Source organism: Petromyzon marinus, chromosome 55, assembly GCF_048934315.1.
Source record: "Petromyzon marinus isolate PM22_M1 ecotype Great Lakes invasive population chromosome 55, UKy_Petmar_22M1.pri1.0, whole genome shotgun sequence".
Classification (NCBI taxonomy): Eukaryota; Metazoa; Chordata; class Hyperoartia; order Petromyzontiformes; family Petromyzontidae; genus Petromyzon; species Petromyzon marinus.
The window spans coordinates 7165646-7185806 of record NC_133721.1 but is presented as its reverse complement, the minus strand read 5'-3'; the positions used below and the strand labels follow the sequence as shown (position 1 = coordinate 7185806).

Here is a 20161-nt window from a genome sequence, read left to right as displayed (position 1 = left end):
GTCACCAATGACAATACAATTCAAAACAAAGCATGATATAACATTTTTTTATTCATTCAGTAAATTTCAACTTCTGATGACTGCCACATGGAGGGCATTTTCAGAAGGTGCAAGGTAGTCCCCATTCAAGTGACTTCAAAACTTCATTCTGTGAATTTGAACTTTCATAGCGATTGTTTGACACAAGGCTGTGTACCGCAAGCTGTGACAGTTTTGAATGTGAATCACTGTACCTTCTCTTTACATAAATGCGCGTTTCCCAATTGATAAATAACTGCAAAATAAACCCCTCGCAAAATTAAATCCTACAACTGATTATTATTATTATTATAATATATTTTTTGACATTGTGACAAATGCAGTGGGCACCAGTGGCTGCGTGTGTGTCATATGAACCGCGGCACATACAACATGGGATTGTGCCGTGGTGTAATGGTCATTATGACACTCAATTTGCAATTCAGAGGACTTTGATTCGGTCTCTCGGCTTGGCGGTTCAAACAGTGCTGGAAAGCTTCTTAATTCCCTTGCCCGTCCACCCGGCATTGTAAACGGGATGCAACAGCAGAGTCCGTCGCCCTTTTCCACGATGTCTGCAGAACCAGTGTGGAAGAGGAGGCCAAAATAGGCCCCCCAAGGGTGCACACCTACTGGAAATCTCCTTCTGCCAACAGCGGCGCGAGCTAGAAACTGCAGGGCTGCCCCCTCCACCTCCGACATGTAACGTGTAACCGCACCTCCGATGAGCACGGCCGTCTCCGTACGGTGCGAAAGAAGCTGTGTACGCACGCGCGCGCACACAACGTGGATTTGAATTGAAAAGAAAAACACCATGCATTTTTTGCACGAGCATTGACGCGTCGTCACGCCCCCCCCCCCCCCCCACATTCGCCGTGCTCTCGTCACGCACGCGCGGGGAATGTGGCGCTGGCCACAGCGCCGCGTGAGTGGCGAGGGACGGCGGGAGGTATTGATTTGCCTCTAGGGCTGCGTTCGGTGAGAAAGAACCCACTTTTCAGTTTGCCTCCTCGCATCCCTGGACACCGTCAAAATGGGTTTATGTCTCGGGCAGCTTTATTGTTTTTTTTTGTTTCCCCCTCTCTCTCTCTCTCGCTCGCCTCCACCCTGCTGCCTGCAACCCATAAAGTCTTGGTGGCAGGAAGCAAAGGGAGAATGGACAAAAGGGGCTGGGTCGGAAAAATAAACGCACTTCCATATCAGTTGAGAGCAGGCGCATTAAGCCAAGGCATTCACAGTCCACACACTCATCGCTCTGTGGTCCTGATACATTTCCACCTCGTAGGCACCAAAATAATTTTTGTTTAAAATGTGTAACCATTGCGCCCGGTCATTGGCCAACAGCTATGCAAATGTGGAATTTCAACAATGGTCTTCCTATAGAGGGCCTAACTGGCCCCCACCATGGCAATGTGGAATTTCCTCCACTGGCTAAAAGCTGCCAACAGAGATGAGTGCCGCCCCCCCCCCCCCCCCATTGCTCTCCCACGTAAGCAGACACTTTCACTTTTTTTTTTTAGAAGTGAAAGCTTCTGCAGAATTAAAATTCAGAGGCTCCCAGCGTGCGAAGCAACGGCACGCGCGGTACAGCCCTGAGTGCCCTCTTCAATTTGTGCTTCTTAACTCCGCGAGCACTGCGGGAACTACTCGCCTTACGCCTTTCGCGAGGCGCGACATCGAGAAATGTGTCACGGCGATTGCGATTTTACCCCCAACCATGCGAATGCCTGCCAAAAAAAACACAAAAAACAAATCGGACGTGGAACTCAAATGGAGCGAGCGCTGATCTGATAGACACGAAGGGGGCGACAACAGCACAACTACCACCCCCCTTCCTCCCCCCCCTACTGAAAAAGGCCGGGAGCCTGAACGTTGCCCCTACGTTAGCAGGGGGCAGTGTTCCCAGCCACCTTTCCCTGCCCCGAGGGCACCCGGCCGGCCTCAGAGGCTTGTCGTTCGCGGAACATCTGTAACTCTCATTGCCCGTCGCTCACACGCTCTTGTATACTGCTTTCTGTGTTTCGTTTATTCTGCTTCCACCGCACCTCAAACATACTGCTATATACTACACTATACACTACAAACTATACACCACGCTGCTACACACTACACCACTATACTAAATGAAAAAAAACTCATTCCTTTAGGAGTGCTTGTTGCGTTTAGTTTGTTGTCCTTCCCCCGCACCTCCGATGAGCACGGTTGGCTACGTACGGCGCGAAAGAAGTTCAACATACAGACGTACATAACACATCAGTGGTGATTGTTTTGAACCCGTCCTGCAAACCGCTCCCCCCACCTCATCCACTCCACCAACCCACACTGAGGAACTTAAGCAGCACGGTGAAGTACAGTCATGCAAAAATATAACCATAAAACATACGTATGTGTGCGAGTCTATGGGCGTCTGTATGCATGTACGCTGAACTTCAATTGCCCCTTACGTAGCCAACCGTGCTAATCGGAGGTGCTTGGGGAAGGACAACAAACTATACACAATAAGTAGTTCTAAAGAAATGAGTTTTCAATCTACAGGGTGGCCCAGGTGTCTTGTGACACCCACTTAATTCTATAAAACATTTAAAATGTGGGGTCACAAGACAGCTGGAGCACCCTGTATATTTCAAAGCGTATTGCTCCAATGCGTGCAAAAAGAAGTTCAACATACCTCCATACAAAAAAACCATAAACTATTTTTTTTATTTTACTCGGTTAAGGCCCACTGAGCTACACAGCGCTTTGTCAGAAGCCACTCGGCCACAAGTGACAGCTCAACAAAGCGGCTCATCACGTAAACATTCATCGCAGCCGAAAACTCTCTGAACGCGACCACGGGGGACAACATGCAAACTCCAAATATACCGCGGGAATCAGGCTCGGGATCGAACCCACGAGAACCTCCGTGTATACCAGGTGAGGTGCTTTAACATATCGTCGCCGCCGTGACGCGTGCCCCCCCCCCCCCCCACCCCCACCCCGGTATATATATATATTAAAAAAAAATCGGCGAGAAAAACCAAACAAGAACAGAAAAGTCCTCCGCCACCACCAACTAACCTGCAGGTGCGTGTGAGCGCACGCACGCACGCGCGCGCCCCCCTCCCTCCCCTCCTCGCGCGTGCGTGCGCCCTCCTCCGCCCTCCTCCGCCCTCCTCCGCCCTCCGCCCTCCGCCCTCCGCCCTCCGCGGCTACTGCAGCGAGCACTGCGCACAGCGCGCCCGCGACTCGGACTCGCCGACGCAGCTCATCTCGCGCACCACCTCGGCGAAGAGCTCATCCACGCCCTGCCGCGTCTTGGCCGACGCCTCCAGGAACGGGCAGCCCCACTCGCGCGCCAGCGCGCGGCCGTCCGCCTCGGCCACCTCGCGCTCGCCCCCGGGGCCCGCCAGGTCGGCCTTGTTGCCCACGAGCACCAGCGGCACGCGCTGCTGCGACCGCTTGACGCGGCCGATCTGCTCGCGCAGGCCCCGAACGTCCTACGGCAAGGGGGGGGGGGTGGGGGGAGAGAGACGGACGGGGGGGGGGGGGGGGCATCGTCCAGCGTGATTGGAAAAGTTGAGCTGTGGATGTTTAATAAAATAATAAATTGATAAACTAAAAAAACACAATAATACGTGAGAATATTATTGCGTTATTTTATTTTATCAATTTATTATTTTATTATCATTCTACGTGACTTTGCCGAAAGAACCAAAGAAGATGAATCGTTGCAGTCACGAAAGCTTTAAATCGAAACTGTGGATGTTATTGCACCGGTGGCCCAGGTGCTGGGGCACATTGCACCATTGCACAAGCCACCCCCCCCACCTCCCACATTGAATTCCTTGCACCAGAGGCCCATGACAACCACACTCCAGCGCCAGAGGACTTGCAATGATGGTGGATTGACCATGGCCGACGACGATGATGATGATGACGACTATGGTGATCAAGGTATTTCCAATGCGTGCAAAGCCGACGGGAATAGTGTGATGAATGTCACTGTGAAGCATCGCAGAAGTGGTTTTGCATTGCAAGGGCATTAAAGTGATGGATTGCTAGAACAAATTGTGGCGGTGATAATGGTGGTTATCGCAGTGGAGGGAGTGCTGATGGTGCTTGCGGTGGCGATAATTGTCGTGGCGGTAGCGATGATGATCGTGGTGGTGGTGGTGGTGGCGTGATTTAAAGTGATGGTGAAGATGATGATGACGGCAGTGTTGACAATTGCGGTTGTTTACGTGGTCCTGACCATGATAATGTGGGCAAAATTAATTATGAATGCGACTTCAAAATGATAGATTGATAATAAATAAAAAAAAACAGATGACAAAGCAAGCGATGAATAACGTAAGACCATGGGGTTACACATTCGCCGACAAATTATAACGAACAACACGGCCACAAAACGCAGTCACGCGGGGGCAAACGAGACATTTTGATCGCACAACTGAGCAACCGCTTTTACTTTTTGCCGAGCGAGCACGGCACACACCGTTCCCGGGCTCTTGAAAAATTGCTCGCAGGAGCCACACAACCACCAATCCCGCTCCCCCACCCCACCACCGGCTCATCGCAGCCCACACGGCTCACACGTATATCAAATTCACACGTTCAAGCCACCCACTCGGTTCGCCTGCACAAAAGGAGGGTGGGGGAGCGTGGGGAGGGGGGGGGGTCAATGCGCCCACCGCATCGTCATCGTCTGCCGCTCGAGCAAAAACAAAAACATTATCATGCGGACCCCAACGCCCGTTGACCACAGGGCTTCTAAAATTTGAATGCGCAGCGGCGCGTTGGGGTTTTCATTTTCAAAACAGTCGTGTCGCTTATTTCAGAGCTTTTTCTTTTTTACAAAGGCGCAATGATACATCCTCAGCACAATGGGGGCTACCAGCTAAAGTGCTCGCACGCACGCACGCAAACGTGCTCGGCTCCACAATGCCCGCCCACCCGCACGAAGGAACACAGGGCGAACGGGCTCAGGTTTAAACGATGGTAGGTGCCGCCGAGATGCGGTGTTGCGGATGAATGGTAAGGAGTAAGCTGGCATGAGAAGAAAGAGGAAGAATGAAGATGTTCTCAAAAAGAATTGCGACGGGCTGGAATTACTGAGAGGTCCGACGAGAATAAGAAATGCGGCTTGCTTGGGGCATATCCTAAGAAGGTTACAGCTGGAGATATCACAAAGATGATCCTACAATGGAAAATGAAAGGGAAGATAGTAAGAATAAGAATATGGATCATTTGGGCAGAGAATGCAAGCTGCTGGTCGGGACTCTTTTAGAGACCACGGAGATCATGAAAGATGAAAAGCATCTATCATGGACATCGACCCTCAATTATGAATAAGACACTTGGGAGGCAGTGTCATCGTGAGCTTCACGATGACAAATTTGCACTTTTTTTTTTAAAGAGACACACGGGCAGAGCAGAAGTGAGAACTCTCACAGCTGCGTGAATTCCCCGGTGAGATTAATAAACACATCCGAAACCGGGCGGCTTTATTCTTAAAACATTGCCAAGAGCCAGCGGTGCGTTGGGGGTGAAAGCAGATTTTTTTTTTGGTTAAATTGTCTCGTTTTCCACACGATGAATAATATCAGAAAAACAGAACAACCATGCGGGGCAGACAGGACTGAGCGGGAGTCTTGACCTCTGCACAATGCCAATGTCTCCTACGCTATCCACAGCGTGCGACAGCATCTCATTTTTCCATGTGTTTCACTAAGGAAGCGAATGTTTTCCATTAACAGCACCCGGGGTCACATCCTCTATCGTTACTGATGAAGACAGCACCCACACCACCACCGGCTGCCTATGGTGCCAAGACGAAACTATTTCACAATAACAATTTTTTTTTACCAGGTAAGGCCCACTGAGCTATAATAGCTCTTTTTCAAAATCGACCTGGTCACAAATGAGAGCTCAACAAAGTGGCTCATGAATGTGGAAATAAATATCAGTCAAATACTCTAAATGCATGTTCATAACTCCAAATATAGAGGCATCAGGGTCGAACCCACGACCTTCTGCATACCAGGCGAGGGAGTGAACATCTGAGTATTGTCCCCTGTATGCCTGGGTATGAATCTGGGCACACACCGGTTACCCACCCATCGGCCAAAACACGCAATCGTGGAAATTGCCAAACATCCAGAAATGCAGGAGCCTATTGAAAAGGTCTCTCCATGCCGTGCCAGTCATTGCGGTTGTATGACCATACTTCACCACACACTGGCCAGTGCGGAGCGGCAACAGGGGGGGGATTCAAGAGAGGTTCAGATTTGACTTTCGACCGATGTTCGCCATGGCTGGCAATGTAACCCAGGCTGACGGGTTCAGTGGTGCAGAGCACCAACCACTCCATCAGTGCCAGTGTTCCCTCATTATTTGCATCGAGGGATACGTACCAGAGGTGCTCTTGAATGAGCAACTCGAAGGATAATGATATTGGCCTACGAAAACCTATATATATATTTTTTAATGAATTGCCATAAATAAATAAGCTATGAAAACACATGAAAATGATAATAACACAACTAAATACAAATTGGTTGTAATAAGCATAAAGTAAATAAAAATAAATATTAAAGCATTAAATAATATTCTTGGTTCTTTCGGTAAAGTCACGGTAAAGTTGTTTCCCTTCTACGTGACTTTACCGAAAGAACCAAGAATATGAATCCCTGCAGTCACGAAAGCTTTAAATCATTAAATAACAGTTTATAAATTAATTTACTTTCAATTATCACTTCATCTCATCACATTCTCGCTCTCTCTCTCGATGCAGTCGTGTGGAGTTTCAGATGTGAACAACGGAAAATTCCACGTTCCCATGACGAGGCCACATCTCCCCACAGGGGGAACATTGCTAACGTCTCACAAAGTGGTCATTGCCTTTCGGACCCATTTGGGGGAAGCTGATGATGGGCCACAAACCGGAATTTTAACACGCAACATTCTACTGCGTGCGCGTTTGCGCGGTTGCGCTGCAACCGCTGTGCCGCGTGCTTTGAGCTTGTGTCACGTTTGGCCGGCACAATGTCCGACATTTCAATCAACTTGCTCGCAGCGAAATGTCAGACGTCACCGACATGAAAAAGCATCAGAGAGCTATGCAACCTTCCGATTGTTCTGCCACCGTTGCCAAGTGCATTATGATATAAGGGCTTAATCCACAGTAATAATACCAGGCCATTGCCAGTGAGCCTTGAATGGGGGTTAAGGGTGTGGAATTGGAAGGATGGGGCCCAAGTTCGTATGGATAGTGTGCGCAATAACACCCGAATCCAACTCTGATGAAACAGCTTAATCATTAGTGTCGACCCAGCAGTACTGCTCTTTGTACTGTGTGATATTACCAACAGCGCTTAAAAACATGTCAACACGTTTTCATTATCACCAACTTATAGTTTTATCATCCCCATCATCATATTCCAATTATCATCCTCTAATAGTTTCACCAAGTATCTTTTGTCATCATCATAAATTGTGGTAATATTTCCAGCTTCATTGTACGGTATCTCATCGAATGCGCATCACAATCTTTATTGTCATTATCTCATTCATCATCGTCATCCCAATGCGTCATCGCCACAATCGTTAGCCTCATCAACACCACATTCAAGTGGGTGGTGGTGCACGTACGGATTATTTTTGTTTTAAACCATGTTTGAAAGCAGCCCGTGGAACACGGTGAACGCGTTAAGTTGTCAGCGCTTGCCTGCATGTGCCATTTTTTGTCGTTTTTGCTGTGTGTGCGCGCGAGCGAGCGAGCGTTTTAACTTCCACACGTATGCAGCAGAGCAGCACGCTAAACTGAAAGGCCCTCAGAGCTGCCCTAAGCTTTTGCCTTTATTAAAAGCACTTCAACAGCACGCGGATGAGAGCCATGCATTGATGCTAAGGAGCGCATGGGTGCAAGTGTTGGACAGCAGCCTTTTGTGTGCCCTTTGTCTGTGTCTCCTGCCCGGCGATCTGTCTCCCACCCAGCTCCCCCCCCTAAACCCTATCATTACACGTGAGAAGGAAGCCTTCATTTTTCCACAGGAACGTTTGTGCAATGACTCACGCTGTTAAGATTTTATTAATCTTTTCGCAGGTTTTATTCTCGCTCGTTTTTTTTGTGTCTTCATCCCAATTGTATTACATTTGTGCCATTGCTGCTATCAGCGCCACGCCAAAAGAAGAGGCTTTTTTTATAGATGGTGCATCACGCACCCCCCCGCCCCGCCACCACCACCATGTAGAATAATATCACCGCTTAAGGAGACACGAAAGAAACACTTCTGATATCCCTTCTCGCGACTTCTTATCCACACTGGGGGCAATGCAGTTTTCCCCAGATCCATGCTGCGGCACGAGAAATTTTCCCGGAACGGCAGCCAAACTTTTTTTGCGTTGCACACGTTCGAAATCCCGGGGTTCCGAGTGTCGACATATCCGCAATAATGTCACGAATGACAGTGTTTTTTTTTACCATTTGATGTTGTTTTTGCTGCTTTTATGATTTTATGTAAAGTGCCTTTGAGTATTCAGAAAGGCGCTCGCAAATAAAAATGTATATATATATTACTCTCCGCCACGGCCGCTGGAAGGGAGAGATCTCCCGGGGTTTGGTAGTTGTCTTTGAGCAGTCACCTGTCTGCATGCGCGTGCGTCTTCCTTGAGGCCGGTTGGCATTGCTGCGCATTACGCACGTTTCGCTTTAGGGGGCTGTATTTTCACGTGCAAGTTTTGTGCGGCGATCGTGGCTCGAGTGGTTTATTTATGGTCCTTTGAGTTGAGTGCTTGCTGTGGTGTGTGGTTGTTTGAGCGGTCGTTCACGGTTTTGCTGTGGTCGTTGGCGTGCTTATTTGGGATGGACAGTTTGTTGATTGTTTTTGGCGTACGGTTGTGGTTGCTTGATTTGGTTGTTGACATTCACGTTATCTAACGATGCGATAAACTATCGTAACATTAACGGTGCATTCCACTATATCTTACTTTGATAAAATCTTGAACACGAATAACATTATTTATAATGACAACTCCCCCCCGCCCACCGCCGCCGCCCCCGCTTCCTTCTCCCCGCTGCAAATACGCCACTCTCGATCGCACCTCCGATTAGCGCGGTTGGCTACCTACGGTGCGAAAGAAGTTCAACATACATACATCAAACAGGGACTAAACTTCAGTACTAAATCGTCGTTCTGCTGGTAGGGTCTGACACCATTTGCTCGCTGGCCAACATTTCTCTGGAACTGCTTTTTGTGTTTAGTTTGTCGTCCTTCTCCCCGCACCGCCGATTAGAAAGGTTGGCTACACGTGGTACAAAAGAAAGTTCAACGTAGACGCACGTTAATATTGGCCAGTTCATAACGCAGAGCATTACAACCGTTTCACCATTGCTCCAGCGAAACCAGGCTGCATTCTGAAAACAATTCATAATAATGAAAATGAAGAACTTGACAACTTCACGTTATGCGTAACGTTTCCCAACACCGCACTGTACCCAAGGTCCGCTCAAGCGATGTTGAATGTCAAGGTACAGCCTCAGCCGTGCATTCGCGCAGGCGTTGCGATAGAAGCCTTTTGTATGACAAACCGATGGCAAAGACCGTGGCATGCATGCATTTTGCATGTCTCTCTCTCTACACAAATAGCCACAAGTTGCCCCCCACGGTGAAAGGGGGGGGGGGCACAGTGAGCCCCCAAAAGCCCTCTAGGGCACGATCGTGACCTGCGGCTCCCTCTCGGATGTCTGCGTTGTGTTTTTTTTTGGGCGGGGGGGGGGGGTGCGGGAGTTCTTGAATAATGTTATTATAATAATAAAAACACATTATTTATAGCGATGCAATAAATTACTATGACGTTAACAATATTGCTGTGCTCACCTCCGCCACGCGCGACCTCTCTCCTGCGTGGCTGCTGCTGCCGCCGCTAAACGCTGGCGTTCAGCGTGGACAGCGCCCACGTAATTGAGAAACGTGCATTGGGATTATTGAGATGATTTTGCTGCTATGAATGTCCAAACGATAAAGCCACTTCGCTGAGCTTTCATTTGCGGCGAGGTAACTTGTGAAAAAGACGTTAATGCCTCGGTGGGGTTTTCCCTGCTAGGATGGGGATGGTGAAGTTGCGTTTGTGCGTGTGTGGGCGATTTATTTACCTTACATGTACTTTGCACTCCCATCGTGTTTTTTTTGCATCGCTTGTTGTTACAGCGTTTTTAAACCTGCCCCTACCCGACATCTGCGAAGAAGAGCTTTACAGCTCATCGGATTTCTCAAGTGTGAATAAATATCCCGATCTTTGGTTCTTTCGGTAAAGTCACGTAGAATGAGAATAAAATTATAAATTGATAAAATAAAATAACACAATAATATTCTCACGACGTTTCGGCCACAACACAAGCGGCCTTCATCAGGTGAAGGGGCGAGACTGTCTGGTAGGACAGCGCTGATGAAGGCCGCTTGTGTTGTGGCCGAAACGTCGTGAGAATATTATTGTGTTATTTTATCAATTTATTATTTTATTCTCATTCTACGTGACTTTACCGAAAGAACCAAAGAAGATGAATCATTGCAGTCACGAAAGCTTTAAATCGAAATATCCCGATGTAAACGAGCGTTTCCACTTTCAAGCTTCCCTGCCCTCCCCCCTGAGAAGACGAGAAGCGGAGGCCCCTTCTGCCGCTCCGCCCGCGTCTGCCAAACGCCTCCTCGCCACGAAATACATTGGGTGGGGGGGGGGGGGGGGCACGAACGGTACATCGCTTCCTGCCTAGATTCACGCAGTTTTTTTTTTCAGTACTCGGGGGGGGGGGGTCCCTGGGTGGGGTGTTTTTTTGTTTTTTTAAAGCAGCCATTAGCATGTTCCATCCACCGCGGACTTGGCCGCATCGCCGGCGTTCACCCGGATTCTGTCGATGGTAAAAAAAAAACAGTTCTGGGGGCCGCCACCTGCCACTCCCGGAGCCCCCCCCCCATCACACCCCTGCATTACCACACCCCTGCATTATCACGCACGTGACTTGTCCCCCGTACCAGAAGCCCCCATCGGTGATAATATCACTCGGAGTTTTTTTTTTTTAAACCAGAATTGGAACTTTTTATTTTACATCCTGGAGAAATTCGATGCGCTACGAAGTTTTTCTTCGCAGATGTCCACATCGGCGGGAGTTTGTGGGGGGCGGGGGGGGGGGCAAGGGTTCGCTTTGTCCCGCACATTAGGAATAACGGGTGCATACAATCAACATGTTTATTTTTTATCTTAATCGTAAACTACTGAAAATAATTTAATAAGGGTGTTCAGTTTTGGCGGGGGGGGGGGGGAGCATTGCTCCCCCCGTGTCCCCCCCCCCACCACCCTGGACACTCCGCCCATGGATGTCCACGAGACCGACCAAGATGCCCGACTGGCCATAGACGTGGCCTCGATGCCACTGCACCTGGCCAATGCTCTCTACCTTCTGCCAGATCCCGCGGCTGTGCTGCTGCTGCTGCTGCACAGAGGAAACGCAACAACCTCCAAAGCTCTGCCCTCACAGTATCCCAGGCAATGTCGATGCTTATAACAAGAAAAACAATCCTGCCTTCTCCCGGGGGAGGGGGAAAACAACGCGAGCGAGACGGCCGCGATGAACGCAACACAAACAATCTGACCAACATCCCGTAGTCGAGTGGGACAGAGCGAGCGGTAGGGGACATGCCGATTGGAACGAGCACGGAACGTCGTGATGCAGACGAGTGCGAACGCAGCTGTGCACTTAGTTAGCCTTCACAATGTCCCCCCCCGTACATCACGAACCGGTGACAAGAGCATTTCGGGAGATGGGAGCCACACGGGCCCCCTCTGTTCGCTATATGAAGAGGACCGAGTCTCGATAACGTGGATCCTGCCATTGTAATCACCCAGCTCAAACTAAATGCAACGGCGCTGCCATCCTTCAGTGATTCGCCAACCTCATTATCTGCAGTCACAGTGCCCATCCCCCCCCCCGTAAATAGACCTTCCCCCATGGTGCGTAACGAGTCGATGCTAAAAATCCTGCGTGAAACCAGACGCTTGCGCGCGCACAACACCGCAGACGTTAACGCACGACTTTACACCCAGCACGGAAACACTCACCACACCACGGTTTACACACACACACACACACAACCATTACGGCAAGTGTGTTGTTGCCGTCACAGTGCGTTCTTATTCGTACACACGTGGAGAGGGGAGGGAATTGCACGTTCCTGTGACAGGTGCAAGTCAATCATCAGCACAACTCCTTGTCTTCGCACGAAGCGATTCAGACTGAATCATCCGCAGCAGGATGATGATGGGCTGAGTTGATGTGAAATTGTGATCTGTTAACAGTGTGATGTGCATTGTAGAAGGGTAAAGTATTAAGGGTTTCTACATCATTAGACCTCCTTTGCCAGTACTAAAATATAATAATAGGGTTTATATTCTACTTTACTTTTGGCGTCATCTGGTCGAGCACCAATTGGGTCGAGGCTCAAAAGAAAGCCGTCCCTTGGTGTGGACCAATCAGTTTCAAGGACAATGCCACATATATTATCATAGTATGTTTTTTGTTTGCATTTTGACTGCAGGTATTGTGGTTAATGCAGACATGAATCTTTGTAAAAAGGTTTCAATTTTGTTGCCAGAAAAACGGGGAAAAACCCTATTATTACATTTTGGTACTGGCAAAGGAGGTCTAATGATGTAGATGCTCACCCCGAGCCCTCATTACTTTGATAGTGCATTGTCTTTGAGCTGTGTGACGCCTTCTGGCGTCATGTGGTCGAGCACCAATTGGGTCGAGGCTCAAAAGAAAGCCGTCCCTTGGTGTGGACCAATCAGTTTCAAGGACAATGCCACATATATTATCATAGTATGTTTTTTTGTTTGCATTTTGACTGCAGGTATTGTGGTTAATACAGACATGAATCCTTGTAAAAAGGTTTCAGTTTTGTTGCCAGAAAAAAGGGGAAAAAACATATTATTAGTATTAAGGGTTGTTGTATTCAAATTACACAGTACTGTACACATGTCAGTGCTAAATACAAAAAGCAGTTCTAAACAAATGAATTTGCAATCTAGATGATTACAAAGTGCATAAGCTCCAGTGGCTTCCTAATATCGGAAGAGCGTTCCAGACGGCCGTAGAAGCGCATCTGAAAGGGCGCGATGCGGTGACCGTCTTTGTTTGACGGTCAGCCAGAAGCCGCTGCTGCGGGGATGATCCGAGTTCGCGTGATGACGGTTCATTTTCTTTGACGAGATCAGCGGGGTAAACGGCATAGGTACACGACGGCTATTCTAAAGTGCTGCACTATACATTAATTGGGTCCAATGCACATTTAAATATATAAATGCAAATATATAAATGCTGATGAGCGTGACCGACGAGAGGAAATTCCTACGGTGCTCTAGAAGGGTGTAACGATGCATCGATTGAAATCCAATTTACCGAGCTCAAAATACACGCAATGAACATCTGGGCGAGGATCTTGGTCACCAACAGTAACTTGTAATGGGTTACACCGGCCGCATAATTCGAAGATGCTCAAGTGAACCTTATGGCGGGACCCCAGGGTCCCATAAGCCCCCGGCTCTCGCATAAACTGCGTTGCGACGTCATTTTACGTCTGCTGAAGGCGAACGACGCGGCGATCTGGTCCTCTCGACGAAGCTCTCTCTACACGACGCGCTAATCAAAGTTTCAAAGTTTTGTTTCTTCTGCGCATTCGTCCCCGCCGCTGCGCTTGGACGACACGGCAACAGAACGATCAGCGCCAGGCGGGTCGCGGTGTTTACGTGCGCGGTGGGAAGGAGTCGCCAAAAGCAAATAAATTATTTACGATTTTGACCTCTGTTTATTCGGGACCCCGGGGGTCCCCCGCCATAAGGTTCAAGTGCCCTAAACTATAAACTAAACTTTCTACTTTACTAGGTGAGGCTTACGGAGCTACACATTGTGTTCAACCACCACAATGCAAGCGACGACGCTCCACTCTTTGCATCTATGTTTTTATTTTACCAGGTAAGGGCCCACACCGAGCTACAATAGTTCTTATTTTCTAAGTGACCTGGCCACAAATGATAACTCAACAAAGTGGCTTATCATCGTGTGGACATTCACGCGGGCCAAATGCTCGAAAGCGAACGTCGATTATAAGTGCGGAGGGTAAAAACTGGAGGGCCTGGGGAAATATCCACTCGACCACGGCGAGGGAGAACATGCAAACTCTACGTACACAGGGGTTGGGATCGAACCCACGGCCACCTGTATACCAGGCGAGGTAGTTAACATCTCGCCACCGCAGTGGTAGCCAGATGTCGCCAGTTCAATCTCCCGGCACGGAAGTTCAAACAATGGGGCAAGTTTCCCCCCTCCATCTCCGTCCACCCAGCACTATAAATAGTTACACCAGAGACTGTCGACCGGCAGGTCACGTGTGGTGTTGGGCTAAACGGTGGTGTACTCTCAACTCTTCCAAGAGGTCTATAGGCCCTCTGGAAGAGTAGGCCAAAACATCCAGCAGAGTGGCTCGCTAGGGCTCCCCCCCGAGCGGAGGCCCCTCCCACCAGCAGCGGCGTCACGCAAAATAAATTTGCAGGGCCGCACCTTGACCTGTTACTGCCATCAGCGATTCACCCGCAGGGGCAGCGCTGCGAATGTGGTCATCTTTGTGGCAGCATTTCTCAAAAAAGCTTTGGCATGTTTGCGACGCAAGGGTGATGGCGTTGTATTATTTTTATGACCATCGCGTTCACAGGGCGTGCGAGTCACGCCGCTGAGCGTCGCTTTGTGGGGGGGGAGAATGCCGATTAAGCTGCGAGTCCAGACTGACGGCCCCAAGGCTTAAAACGCCACCCTGGCAGGTTTTTTTTAATTCATGTTTTATTTTAGGTGTAGCGCAGAAGAACTCCAGAAGTCATGTTTCGCGCAAAATCAATCGACGGAGATTTGTTTTCCCTCTCTCTTTTTCACCTCGATAGTTTTGTAATTTCTCTCGAATTTAACTCCGCGGCGTGTAGGATGTTATCGGTGTTCATGGGACACCGTTTAACATTGTCATTCCACTACCTACGTACAGTGCTCTGTTCAATGGCGCTCCCACCAAGGGTCACCAGTCTCTGTTCTGTACTTGTGTGAGGCATGACATTGAGCAATACATAATGATGATGATGATAACTGTTAAAAGGAATGGTGCTCTGAGAGAAGTTAAGAGCGTTTGTCATTGTAGAAATCGGCCCACCCATGGGAAGGGCATTTCCACCACAGAATGGGCGCCGCAGTGGCGAGATGTTAACTACCTCGCCTGGTATACAGGAGGTCGTGGGTTAGATCCCCGACACTGACGCCTGCTGGTATATTTGGAGTTTGCGTGTTTTCCCCGTGGTCGCGTAGATTTTTCTCCGGGTCCTGTGGGTTTTCCCTCCACATTTATAAACGTGCGTTTAAAGTATTCAGCTGCTCTACATTTCCACATGATAAGCCACTTCGTTGAGCTATCATTTGTGGCCCGGTCGTTGCTGAAAAAGAGCTACATAGCTCCTACGATTAGCACGGTTGGCTACGTACAGTGAGAAAGAAGTTCAACATGTATACAGTGGGACAAAGCTTATTTTAGTTTAGAAGAGCATCACCTATTGTTTGCGAAAGCGGAAAGACACTGACTTCATATATTTTTTCGCGTATCACGGCAGGAAATGTAAAATAATTTGTTTTAATTTAACTATCCTCATTTTTTTATGTTAAAACAGGGGTTTCCCTCGACCAGACACAAAGGGCTTGCTTCATAAATAATTTATGTTCTTAAATGCAGCGATTGTGTTAACTTCCATTTTTATATAGCGACAGGTGCATTTAGACCATGCCTATTGCTGCTACTACACACCGATACCATTCATTCATCCCGCAGCACTTGGAACACAGACATCGTGAAATATCTTCCGCCTAAAAAGACAACACTTCCTCTGCTCTGACGAATGGAGACTTCCGAAAGCATCGTCCGCTTTCATTATATCCCGCACTTTACAATAAAGAGCTCAAGATGTAATCGTCATCAGAAGATTACGATGAGCGTGATATGTGTGCGGGGCCGCAGGAGGGCTGGCCACCGAGACAGACATTTGGATTGGTTAACCGCAGGTTGGTGACTCAGAGGAAGACTCCAAAGCCAGACGGTGGTGGTGGTGGTGGCGCTGATTGGACCGTAGGAGCTCAACTCTGATAGCAGACGGAAGGAAGTGACGATGAGGCATAGTGACATCATTCGCACCGCCCGATTCTCTCTTCACCTATTTAATTTTACCAGGTAAGGCCCAACGAGCTGTATAGCTCTCTTTTTCAGAAGCAACCTGGCCACAAATGGTCGCTCAACGAAGTGGCTTATCGTCATGTGGAATTTTTTTAGCAGCCCAATAACTCTAAATGCACGTCGATTCCAAATGTGGAGGGGAATATCTGGATGACCCGGAGAAAAATCCACATGACCAGGGGGAGAACATGCAAACTCCAAATATACAGGCGTCAGGGTAAGGATTGAAACGACAACTCCTGCATACCAGGCGAGGTAGTCAACATCTTGCCACCGTGGTGCCATCTTGGATTCCATACCGAACACAGCTCTAATAGGGAAGGCGTTCCATTAATTTTGGTCTGTATTTCAAGCTTCTAAGTCTTGCTAACAATGGCATACCCATTTAGAAACAATTAAATTGCATATGCGTTTAGAAACAATTATTTTTCTTCTTCCAGATTTGACGACGTTCTCCGACCTACATTCTTGGCTATTAATTTACAACCTTCTCGTAATCTACACCAGGCATTTATTTTCGACAGACAAATGTCTTCTCAACCAATGACACGATTCTGGTGGCGGAACGTTGGTGCAGTGGTTCGCGCACTGCACTAAAGAACACAGCGACCCGAGTTCGATTCCCTGCCACGGCTCACATAACTGGTGAGCGATAGCTGAACTGATGCTGCCCCCCCCCCCCTTCACTCAATCCTCTCACAAACCGGCATTGACCAAGGCAGTGAAGTATGGAGACTCCACAGTGGCAAGATGTTAACTCCCTCGCCTGCTATACAGGAGGTTGTGGGTTTGATCCCGACCAGGGAGCCTGGGCGCCCCGGTTTCTCACTCCACATTTAGAAACATGCATATTGAGTATTTGGCCGCGATAAATTTCCAAATGATAAAACACTTTATTGAGCTATCATATGCGGGCAGGCCGCTTCTGAAAAAGAGCTTTTTAGCTGGTAAAAATTAAAATCGTTTAGTTTAGTTTTCAGTTTATGGTCTAACAACGTCTATGACTGAGACTGAGTGGGGAGGCCTGCATCCAATTAGAAAACAGGTCTGTCCGTTTGTACATCACGACAGTCCACAAGCACTTGGTAAAAATAAGTCAGAATGTATACACTCGTAAACTTACGTATCAAATAAAGCACTATCCGATTCCGTTCCGATGGCGTGCGGGAGGGCGTGGCACAGTTTGGCGTCAGCCATCATAGAGCTGTGGTCGTGTCGCTAGAGTTCTCTACGGTGAGTACAACGTCTTTAAAAACAACGGCGCTATGCCCCTCTAAATAAAATTCACGCTGAACGTCTCGCGCGTTCCGAGATTCAGCGGTGAGCGGAACCCACCCTGCAACTTGCAGACATCTCGGACCGGGAAAGGGTTAAGATCAAGCACGGAGCAGGTGTGTAATTGGACGTGTGACGTTCCCTGCAAAGTTATCCATGCAATGCGCGGACCTGCAATAGGAAGGTCTCGGGGTCGGGAGTAACGTCGTCACACGGGACCTCACAAGCGGCAGAAGAAAAACACACGCACGATTTTCGCGCTGTTTCTCCCTGGCCGGGAGCTGTGTGAAAAAGGTCATCCGGGACGGTTAAACAAATACTTTTGGAAAGCCAATCACAGGGATACCTCTGCCGAAGCACTTGTGGCTATTTGCGTGGAGAGATGTAAGATGCAGGCCACGGTCTTCCCCATCTGTTTGTCACACAAAAGGCTTCTATTGCAATGCCTGCGTGACTACACAGCCTAGGCTGTATCGTGAGATTCGGCATCGATTACGCAAACCTGAAATACACTGCGGCGTTGGGAAACGTTACGCGTAACGGTGAAGTTGTCAAGTTAATAATTTCCATTATTCTGAACCAATTTCCAAGTACAGCCTAGTTCGCTGGAGCAATGGTGAAGTGGTTATAATGCTCTGCGTTATGAACCTTTTGCACCGTAACGTAGCCAACCGTGCTAATCGAAGGTGCGGGGGAGAAAGACAACAAACTAAATGCAAAAAGCAATTCCAAAGAAATTAGTTCCCAATCGAGGTGATTTAAAAGTGGCATAGCTCCAGTGGCTTCCTAACGCAGGAAGGAAGAGCATTCCAGACGGCCGCAGAAGCGCACCCGAAAGCGTGCGACGCGGTGACCACCGTCTTTGTTAGTTGGCCAACACCAGCAGGCGACCGATATCTGAACCCAGCCTTGGCCCCTTACTTTCAGTTTTCAGTTTCATTTATTTGGTGAAGCCCTGTGAGCCCTTCGGCTGTTGAATCGGGTGCAACCGCAACAAACAAAAAACAAAAACATGAACAAGAAAAACATCTTGAAGTGACTATGTGACTGTGTATACAGAAAATCCAGGAAAAAAAACAGCATAAATATTCCAGAAATAGCACCGTACACCAACGCTGTGTGCAAAAATCCCAGTGGGATGCAAGTCAAACAACAACAACCACAAGACAACTAAGATTAAGGCCATCAGTCTAACTCCGTACTACAACAAACAAACGTGGCCAAACCCAAAAAACGTTTTCGAAATCACCAAAATAAAGCCATAAAAGCAATGTAACAGTGACCATAGGAACCGTGACCGAATCTTCGCAACAAACGACATAAACAACATGTGCCACCACCAAACCCTGCAGCCATAGCTGGCTACATGAGTCACAACAACTTCACCAACATGTGCCGGCCAATGCGACGAAATATCCTTCATCCAGCAGTGGACTGACCAAGGTCCGTAAATTGTCATTATGTGTTATTACACAGCATCGTTCACGCAGCCATGATCTGGTGTTGCCCTGTGGGGAGGTGGTTGTGGCTGTTTGTTAAACATCACCAAAGTCACCGTGACCACAACCCGGGCACAACGACCTGTCCTCAACAAATTGCGTTACGTGATGCGTATTCCCAAGAGGCAGGCATGCAAAGGTAAAGGTTCAGACCTGCATCTTGCATGTGATTCAGTAGCACACCGTTTAATTTCATGCATATTCAGGTTATCATACGTTGATGCACTGTGGACTAAGAGTAATATGTACTGCATATTCTCAGATTAACATAATCCGTTGTAGTTTCTATGATTACAATAGCCCCACTCTGATCTTCACACCTCATAGTGATGACATCACCTTACTCGAGTTTTAGACTGGAAACAGCAAGACTTCTTCACAATCCTGGCAAATCGCCTGATGAAGTTGGTTGTAATCACCAACGAAACTTCGTACTCAAATTGTAAATGTTGCGGATTTACTCTCCAACACACCAGTGTGCTGAAAGAACAACTATCCATAACAGAGGTTTGTGGGTTAGATTGCGTGAACATTAATGCGTCGTTAAGCCCGCCACCACCCGACACGGCCAATTAGTAAGGTTTGTCACGTAAACAAAACACGCCAATTCGTTACTAGTTCAGCACACCGGTGTGTTGGAGAGTAAACCCACAACATGTACAATTCGCAATAACCAATGGGAAAGTTTCGTTTACGTTAAAAACCTTTACGAATTGGCCGTGTCGGGTGGTGGCGGGTTTAACGACACATTTACGCTGACGCGATCTAACCCCCCCCAAAAAAAAAAAGACTTTACTATGCATGCTCTTGCCACTGTTGCCGGAAGGACCTCCCCCCACCCCCCCCACATGGTATTTTAGCTTGCTCTTGCACACTGGGCCAGACAGACGTCTTGGGAAGAGGTGCGAGTACCCCCATTGTTTCACGTGCCGCGTCGGGAAATCCAATTGAGTCCGGCGACCTCTGGATGGCTGGGTCCAGTGCGCTGACCATCGCTCCTTTGGCAGCACTGTGGCAGGAAAATCCATTCCGTGTAACATTTGATGAGGCAGGTCTCTTTGAGAAAGATACTGTTGCGCC

The 20161-nt window shown here is 48.4% G+C and overlaps 1 protein-coding gene across 5 annotated transcripts in view; it reads right to left on the bottom strand.

Annotated features, from left to right (window-relative positions):
• The window catches only part of LOC116954593 (ras-related protein Rap-2b-like), a 72681-nt gene that overhangs the window by 35174 nt on the left and 17346 nt on the right, over positions 1-20161 (bottom strand). For 3 of the 5 annotated variants that reach the window (XR_012929637.1, XR_012929638.1, XR_012929639.1), the window contains exon 3: positions 3076-3494. Coding sequence is in view for 2 of the 5 variants with exons in the window: in XM_032975237.2 (XP_032831128.1) it covers positions 3207-3494 (288 nt within the window). In the remaining 3 variants the exon portion in view is untranslated. Of the gene's footprint in view, positions 1-2996; positions 3495-20161 lie in introns of those variants that run through there. The other 2 variants (XM_032975241.2, XM_032975237.2) reach the window with 2 other exon arrangements.